Raw genomic sequence first — 9,953 nt, 5'->3', positions numbered from 1 at the left:
ATTTTTAATAGATTTTGTTTAATATATTATTTAATCAAAAATTTAAAATATGGAGTTAAAAATTTTGGTTTAGACGCAGACACAAAATTTACTATACAGATAAATATATATTTTATTTAGTAATTTAAGTGAAAGTAGTTTTGTACATTTAAATCACACTTTAAAATTTTTTATTAAATAGTTTTTGTATTATTCAATTTAACTACAATTTTTTCAAAAAATAATTTTCCCAAAAATGTTTAATATGATGAAATATCTACTTATTACCGTTAAAATGATTTTGTATTATTCAAATAAATTTTTAAATGGTTTTATTTACAAGTTATTTTAAAAAATATATCTAAAATTATAAATTATTTTGATAAGTTGGAAATAGTTTTATGGAATAGATGGGGAAATTGTTTGATTGGTGTTAATATGGCTAATTCTTATATTTTTCGTGAAAAAAATGTTTGTGCATATAATATAGCTTCCTATGGCCAAACGATAAATTCTTTTATCTGGTGAAATTCTTACTAGCGTGTATTAAAGAAGAGTTCGTGAGAGATACGTTAGGGTTCTCTAGTATCATTTTTCCTAATTTTCAATTTTATTTTTGTGTTTTTGCTTTGCGTGGATGCCAAATTCATTTCCTCAAGATCCAGCCATTTCCAACGGCCGAAGAAGTTAGAAATACGGAGGATCGGAGATATGAGGAATCGATAAGTCGTTATCGGCGTTGAATTTGATTTGATCGAACGCGACTTAGTTATGTGTTTGATTTGATGGATCTCCGTTCAAAGGTTGAAGAGAACTTCACACAAAAAACTGAGTGCAGAGATAAAGATTCGTAAAAAACATGAGAATCAGAAATTGTTTCCACAGACGACGCCAGCGTTCTGTTTAGGAGCAAGAAATAGAGTTACAGAAATTGCAACGGAGTAGACCTTCTGATGCGACGTAGTGGGGGTGTACCTGCAAGATTAGCACTCTGACACCTAAGTCAGTATGTTAAATACTTGGATTATTTGACTTTCACAATCTATCCAACTCTCCTCTCCTAAAATGTTTTCTTCCACAATAGATGCATTACATATCTCAAGTAACTAGTCTTAATATAAACACCCTGTGTGACACCCTGCTCATTGAGTTAAGATTAATAAAAGTTATCTCTATAAGAAATGCCACAATTTTAGCTTATAATTTGTGTCTTATAACTTATAAATTCATATTATTAAAAAATAAAATTGGTATGATAACATCATTTTATTACAAGTTTGTAGCTTATTTTTATAAAACTTAATTTTGTATAAGCTTATTCAATTAGTTTATAATTTTTCTTCCAATTTAATCCTTGATATCTTAATTTCAAAAATTAAATTTTAATTAAAACTTAACTTTATATATTATTATATAAGTGTAAGTTAATTCAGCTGTTAATCTGACTAAACATTTCAATTTTAATATATAAAGTTATTAGTCACCAACTATTAGCTATATGAGTTGATTTGTTCATGAAAATTCTTGAATTTAGAGTGTGCTTCTTTATAAGTCATGAGTTTGAATTATAATTTATACAAATTTATACAAAATTTTGGTTTAACTTCGCTTAGACTTTCTGCTGATAGGCTTTTTAAAAATACATAATTTATATGTCAAAGGATTATAATATAAATTATATACTCAATTTCAATTTATATAATTTTAAATATAAAAATATATCAATTGAATTTACTTCAATTAATATGTATGCAAGAAAAAAATTAAAGTAGAAGAATACAAATGGGCCACATAATACATAAAATTTCTGGAAATTTCTTTGTACACCCTTTAATCTATTTAGGGTGCATCTCACAAAATTTCAGTTTTATCCCTGAATTTAGAGACGTATTTTTGAACGCACCACATTTAATTTTTTTAGTGGTGCTTTCGGAGATGTATTTCCAAATTCACCCATTGGTGGATTTCAGAAGTACATATTCGAAATAATAATTTTCAGAAAACAAAACCTAAAAACCAGAGAAGCTTAACATAAATTTAACATAGATCGTCGAAATTACGTAGATATTGAAACAGAAATTTAACATTACATATTGTTATAAACAGGTAACTGAGGACGTTGCAACATTTTGATAACATCTTCTCTCGATCTTTAAATATTATCTTTGCATCCACTTCAATCGGACCCTTAGTAGAGTATCGGTGAAAATTACTTAACATAACCTTTAAATCGTCATCCGTCTTCAGTGCAAACTGTGTGGACTGTACATTTCCTTCATTGTCAAGCGATGGCGAATGATACTCGAGCTTGTCTACCTTTCAATTTTATGGATATTGCAAGAGAGAATTGAGTATGCTAAATCAGTTCGGTGAGAGGCGTGTCCTCGGAAAACCTAAATTGAAGTAAACAAAAGCAATGTGAGGATATGTTTGGTCATCTCTGATTTATGGTGTGTGATGTTGAAGAAATGGTTTGGAGACCCTATTTATAGAAGATTTGGAGCAATTTGGTCCCAAGAATTGTTATCCTGTGTCAGGGCATGTTCGAATATACATTTTCGAATTCACCCCTTATTTTTAACGAAAATATGGGGGTTTCCGGATATGCATAACCGCAACATGCCCTGATGGTTTTTAAAAAAAAAAATACTTCGGATATGCATTTTCGAATTATGCAGAACCAGCAACATAATTTATTCAGGCAGAATCACTATCATAGAAACATAAAAACATTTAAATTGATATTAAACAACAGTAAAATGTTGAATAGATATATTATATATGGATTGAAACGTATAGAATTTACATTGTGCACGATAATACATACAAAAAATGGTTCGATTACATTCTAAAATGTACCAAACAAATTGTCACCGCTTAAATCTAAAACTGATTCTTTCTTCGATTTCTCCTTATTTGATTCTCTTTCAAGCACCGCCAACTTGGTGAATTCTGCCATCCTTTCCAAAAAAATGATTCGGCCAAGTTTCCACCTCTTTTGTGGAATGTTCCATCCACTCCACTAACATATATCCTACACCCATTTTATGGATCCTTAAACAAACTCTTGCATATACCCAACGCTCATGTAACCTTGTCTTCTTTCTCACAAATCAGGTTTGAGAAACATGTCGGGGTGCACCATATCTAAAACAGGAAAAAACAGAAAATATATTAAGAATTCTGTTTCTGTAACAGACAGTTTCAGAAATGCACTTCCAAAATAATTTATGTTGGTTTCGGAAGTACATTTCCGAAGAGACGTAGTTTTTTCAACCATAAATCAACTCCAATGCAAGGAAACGAGGGATGGAATGAGTAAAGTTTACCTTAAATTGCAGCTTTTTATGTTCTCTTTGACTTGATAAAACACTTGAAACTTGGTTTGAAGAAGAAAAATATATTGAGAATGGATTAAGTTTTTTGGAGGGTTTTGGTTATGGGGTCAAATGAGGATGATAAAATAGTTCATGCAACAAAATGATATAAGTTGAATATTTTAAGAAATGCATCTCCGAAAATGTCATTGAATGTTTAAATTTACAATTCAAGTGTAAACATGGTGTTTTCGGAGATGCACTTTCGAAACAATTGAAATTTGATTTGGGGTGCGTTCGGAGATGCATCTCTGAAGTGCATTTTGGGGTTAGGGGTGTGTTCGGAGATGCATCTTCGAAGGACATTATGGGAATTTCAAGGGATTTTTTCATCCCTACAAGGTGTACAAAGAAGTTCCCAAAAACTCCTTAACAACATTGTAAGGCCCATAGTTGCATAATTTTTTCAGAGATCATATCTTGCCACCCCTTGAGTTGTACTTGACACCTTCCCAATTTTTCGTAATAACAAAAATATATGCCTCATTTTTTTACTAACAAGGTGTTCAAATGTTATATATCTCGTGTGAAAAATACCATAGGCAAACCAAAAAAAATCCCGTTTGCATTTTTATTAAAATTTTTGAAATATTTGGTGCTTGACCATTTTTACAGATTTTTCAAAAACACCATTGAATACTGGATTTACTTTTACGGAACCCTAAATAAATATGGTAGTGTTATATTTCAATAGTTGATATTTTATCGACACTTTTGTAGAGTTGTGATTGTATCGAAGGTTTTGTGTGGTCCATAATGATTTAAAACTTGAATAAGTATGGACCATATGTTGTTAAGATAAACATCATAGAATATCTCAACTTTGGTATCTCGCATTTGTGTACTTCAATGGTGTGAAATCTCTTATTGAGTTTTAGCACACAGAGGATACCCCTCTTGTTGAAATTCATAGTGGATAATATCTTGCACAAAACCAACAATAGAAAGGTAATGAAGATGAAGTATTGTTCTCCACTGATTAATAATGAAGGAAATGTGAAGTTCAGTAATTTTGAGCAGAAGATCGATGAATATTTGAAGGTTATATGGAACACATATTCTCAATACAAAACGAAGGGTTCAATCAAGGTGGATGCAACAGTTGTGAGAATTGTCGATAATATTATTAGAATGTTGAAAAGTCTTGAATCATGCAATATTGTTTAAGTTTTGTTCATGTTATTTTCTTGTTAAGTTATAGTAAGCAATATTCGTGTTAAATTATGTCCTGTAATGAAAACTGCATCCTTCAATTCCCAGCATATCATAAGGGGGCCAGTCAACACAGTTGTTAGAATATTGCATTTTCTATCTAATATTACACTATATTAAATATACTTAATTGACATTTTAAAATAATAGCAGGAATACATTTCCACCATTAATTATTTATATACCTAAACCTAAATTTAAAGAGAAATAATTGTCAACAAAAAATTCTTAAAGCACATCATGAGAATTGATAATATAATAGAAAAATAACACATAGTGGTTAAATATCTCAAAACATATAAATTAAAGGTTCAAATCTCATAAGAGAAATAAATCAAGTATAAAAATCAATAATTTCTGAAATAACATAAACAAATAATAATGGTAGCATATTTTTTTAGAATTTCAAAGCTTTAAGTCCTTGTTCCATGAAAGAATAAAATTGTTCTAATTCCTCTGTTTTAAATATCAACCCAACTTCAAGTCCCCCTTCTTTGTCTCCACTTTCAGCAAGAGACATATCCTTCGATGAGTGCATCATCATATCAACTTTAATAGGATTTCCAAATTCAAAATTTGTCTCATAAACATTGAAATTAGGGGATCCACTTACCAACAAATGATTACCAGACATAAAAACCTTTTTAAACATATCATCCCACTTTTCTGCATCTTTCAATGGATCATTTTTCATCTCTGTTATTGCATTTTGAATGGCTTTAACAACATTCAAAAAACCATATTCTCCTTTCACATCCTTCCTCTTTACGGCTACAAAACATAATGTTAAACAGTTTCCAAAATATCCCTCTGGTATTGGGTACCCTAGTCTATCTCTGCAATCACCTACGAAACAAAAATACTCATCTTTTTCATCTCCTGCATCATCATTATTTCTATTTTTTGTTTTAACCATAGTGGCCCAAACAAAACCACATGTCACAACAAACTTAGATAGAAATTTTGGTGCTTGAATATCATGATAAGTTGTCTTCCACTTCTTTAATATCCAGTTTTTCATCCCCTCAATTTCTTCTTTTGTAAAACTAATAGTTGTCTTAACATAATCTTGGTGCTCTTTTTCTATAGTTTGACTCTCAGCAAGGATTATATTCTTCCACATTTTCCTCTGTTCAAAATACCCTTTTAATAGAACTTGCTCAAGATCTTTTGGGTCTCTCAAGACTTGTCTGTCAAAACAAGGTAGTGATTTCATGTCTACTAGTTTACCTTTTTTATGAATAAAAGACCAAGATTTCATGAAATAGTTGCAAAAGTAATCATCCATCACATGACAATACGTGATGGAAATGCAAAGACCATGATTTGGGAAAAAAGATACTTGCAAAGCCATCAATGAAAATATTAGTGTGTCATTATCTTCAAGGTCTATTTTTTGTGTTAATTTTGGAACAAGGTGAGAAAAATCTTTGAGACTTTTTGGGTGATGGTTGGTTGAGAGATTGTTAAAATCTCCTGAGGATTCAATGACGGTCAAAGTTAAAGCATCATTTTGGGTGCAAAGAATAAAAGGTTTCTGGGGTGGTGGGGGACAATGAAGATTACCAAGAAGGGGGAAGAAATGTTGAAGTGTAAGGGAAAGAGAGTGTTTGAGAGATGGAAGTGTTGTTTGATAAAAATGATTGGTTTGATGAGGAAAACGATAAAAGAATTGACGTTTGACATATTTTGGACCTGCAAAAGGCAAATCGAGAAATGTTAGAGGAAGAGACGTTGTTGTTCTTCTTGTTGTTGCTGGAAAAACAAAAGTTTGCTCAATAAACATATGTTCAGCTCCTATTACCTCTGCCATTTTAAGAAATTTGAAAGTGGATATTGGAAGGAATAAAATTTATATAATTTCAAGAGATGTAACAATGTATTTATAAAAAAAAAAATATAACAATATCTTGAGGTGTATTTGACTATGTTTCAATCAATTAATAAACATTTTCACATCATCATAAACAATAATTTGTTTTTCTATTTTTATCAAGCGTCGCTGCTCAAAAGCAAATTCTCTCGTTCAAATATTATCTGTATTCCTTTTATCGCTTTCAATTTAAATTACTATGGCATAGAACAAAATTAAAAAAAAAAAAAAACACACACACACACACACACACACATATATATATATATATATATATATATATATATATATATATATATATATATATATATATATATATATATATATATATATATATATATATATAAATTTTTTAATAATTAATCATCATATTTATTTCAAACTCAATTATTATATTTTGTTTATCCGAAATAATTAACGTTCATTAAATATACAATTAAAAAAGTTAATTTCATTGTGAATGACATCAAAGTTATAGGAAATTTTCTTTTCAATAAGAAAGGTCCTAAAAGACTTTTTTTTGTTAAATTATTTTTGTTCCCAAATATTTCTTTTTTTTTTTTACAATTTTTGTGAATTTAAATAGTCCCATAACTCTACAAACTACCACTTTTACTTATAACTTAGAAACATTTAAACATTTTATCTTACTCACATTTTGAAGTAATTATATATTCTTATATATTCATATAAGAACCTACGATGAGAGTCAAATAGATTTTTTTTAAGCCAAGTTCATTTGGTCAAAGAAGAAATACGTCACAAAATGATGTTAATTTTATCTGTTCTTGAAGTGCTCACTCTTTGTTTTTCTTGACAAAAGTTAAAAGTGGAGTTTTTTTATTACACATGTATTGGAAAAATGGTTAAGCAAGATGTCTGAGATATCTCGACTATGATATCCATTGATGCATTATTTTTTAAAAGATTTTGTTTGATTTCGGATTTTTTTTTTTTCCAATTACTGCGTGATTAGTTTCTAAGAAGTTTTTTTCTTTCATAATCCGCATGATTTGTTTAGAAAAGACGGGATATGCTATGTAAGGAAAATTCAACTTCTTGATGATAAAATATGTTATGATTTTGTTCGTAACCTAATGAGATTTATAGCTTGATTGACATCTCTATATAAAGAGATAGGGTTTTCTTTAGAACAATAAGACAATATAGACGAATACCTACACATTTTGAGAGATTAATTATTCGAGTCTTGTAGTGTGTTATGATTGTGTAAACCTTTGTCCTTTGTTATTCATTACTACATAGAGTTTTTTATTTTATATACGAAGTTTGTCATGTGCATAATATTGATTCATACACGCACTTGGGAAAATGTTTGAGTGGATGTGAGGGGACCTCAGATTCAGTGGGAGTTTGAGTTGAAATTCGCAGGGTAGTGTTAAGAAAAGGGTACTGAAAACGTTATCGTATACTATTGACTATTTATATTTAATGAATTTCCTTTCTACTGGTTTACTTCTTTCTAAACGTAAGTGAAAATTATACAAAACTGTGTTAATAATTCCTTTTGTCTTATATTTATTATTTGTTTATTGATTCATTGATAATTCAATCATCTTGTCTAACACATTGTTTCAACATTGTGTGTGATCCTTTGTTTCTGATCCATCATAATTTCACACACTAATGTTGTAAGCAAGATGGAGAGAGTTATGGTGAATAAGTCATAAAGTGCAAAATTGAAAAGAAAAAAATTTTATGTAAGAATGTGAAGAAAATACAAAGCATCAAAATGAAAAGAAAATCAACGAGTCAAAATGAAATACAGAAAGAAAATAATGTGGTTAAGAGGAGTTGATGAAGAAAAAAGAAAAGAGATGAGTAACAAACAATGAATGATTTATGTCTTGAACTTAAAGACTCATTGAATCTAACAAAAAGAAATATTTATTATGAGCCCAACCACATTACAATAGAAGAAAGATTTGGTGATCCATGATCTAATAACTTGTTTGTATCAATATTAATGATAATCAATCTGACTGAAGTGAATGGAGATGTATGGTAAGAAAAAACCATCACCCTATTGAAAAAAATAATTGTAAGTCATAGATGGATGATTGGTTGTTAGTTGAATACAATCTATGATTGTAAATTTTTTGTTTCACAACAACTTAGCTGTTGACAAATTGCACAAAGGGGTTAGAAAAGCAATTGTGACCCTTGAACTTGAATAATATTTTATGATAGAAAATGAAGAAGGTATTGATAAGATTCATAAGAAAAAAATATTCCAAGAAGCATGGATGAAACATATACAAAATTTATTCAACCAAGGTATTTAAGATTGTTTTAGAGGGAGAAGATTATAAACATTTTCATCAAGAGATTTTTGTTAAACCAATCATTGAGATATTAAAGAGATTTCTAGAGGGGGTATTCATAAATATGAAAATACAATGTAAGGAAAAAAGACAAGATTATCAAAGCAAATAAGAACAATTAAATTTGGTTCCAAACATGAAGTTTTTTGTATTATTATTTTTAAGGAATAAAATTTAATAGATTTGAATTTTAAAATATTTAGTTGTTTACTTTTAATTAGTAACACACAAACAAAAATACGAATCAGTTTTGTAATAAAAAAAATACAAATCAGTTCTTATATTTTTAAAAATGGAAGAGCAATCGAGTTTTGTCAAAACCCGTTGATATATCTATCATAGGTTTCAGCTAGTTAGCAATTTTTCTGCGTTTTTGAGCGAGTATACTCGTTTGTGTAAGCGGGTTCGAGTACCCCTAGTACTCCCGTTTATTTGATTACTTGCTTAGAAAAAAAAGTATCTACATCTTCTTTGTCTCATGTGTCCATCTTCTCTAGTTTGATACTTGGAGAAACTTCATCTATCTTTTCTAGAGTATCTCACATTTCTTTAGTGGTTTTACAATGACAAACAAAGAAAAAAGTACTTTCATCTAAAGACATAATAATGGAATTTTTGGTTTTAAGATTTATATATATCTTTCTCTTTTCTTTTTCGGTCCAAAGAGAATAGGGTTTATCCACTACTTCATCATCTATTTGATGAGAGGGGTAAACCAGACTTCTTGTAATTATTTTCCATAATTTACGATCTAAGCTTTTAAGAAAATTTTCGAATCTAGCTTGCCAAGTGTCAAAATTGTTATTTTCAAAAATTGGTGGTGTATTTAAAAAATATCTTGGGTAGGAAGTCATCTTCCTCCTGAGACAATTAGTTCTTAAACAAGAGTTAGGCTCTAATTCTACTTGTTGTAATTGAGACTTCACACACAAGAGGGGGTGAATTGTGTGGTTTGTAAAAACTTAGTTTTGAAAACTTTTGGTAAGTTAAATCAGAGTTTAAAAGAATTTTTAAAAGACTAAGCAGCGGAAAGTAAATAGCATAAAGTAAATAGTAAAGGGAAGTAGAAGAAAACATATAATTATAGAGGTTCGATCAAATCAAAATAACCTACTCCTCTTCCAAAGACTTAGTCTTGAGAGTTTCCAATAATAATTGAAAGTTTTT

The 9,953-nt window shown here is 29.4% G+C and overlaps 1 protein-coding gene across 1 annotated transcript; it reads right to left on the bottom strand.

The window, feature by feature from the left end:
* Positions 1–4,965: 4,965 nt before the first annotated feature.
* Positions 4,966–6,381, bottom strand: LOC131611127 (malonyl-coenzyme A:anthocyanin 3-O-glucoside-6''-O-malonyltransferase-like). Its single transcript, XM_058883236.1, has one exon. It carries the CDS (start codon positions 6,379–6,381, stop codon positions 4,966–4,968), a length of 1,416 nt encoding a protein of 471 aa, XP_058739219.1.
* Between the last annotated feature and the right edge of the window lie 3,572 nt (positions 6,382–9,953).

This window comes from Vicia villosa, linkage group LG6 (genome assembly GCF_029867415.1).
Source record: "Vicia villosa cultivar HV-30 ecotype Madison, WI linkage group LG6, Vvil1.0, whole genome shotgun sequence".
In the NCBI taxonomy this organism is placed as follows: Eukaryota; Viridiplantae; Streptophyta; class Magnoliopsida; order Fabales; family Fabaceae; genus Vicia; species Vicia villosa.
The sequence above is the reverse complement of the archived record's forward strand: the minus strand, read 5'-3'. Positions and strand labels throughout refer to the sequence as shown.

Coding starts and splice junctions, on each gene's coding strand:
- LOC131611127 (XM_058883236.1), bottom strand. CDS start 6,381: ATGGCAGAGGTAATAGGAGCTGAACATATGTTTATTGAGCAAACTTTT.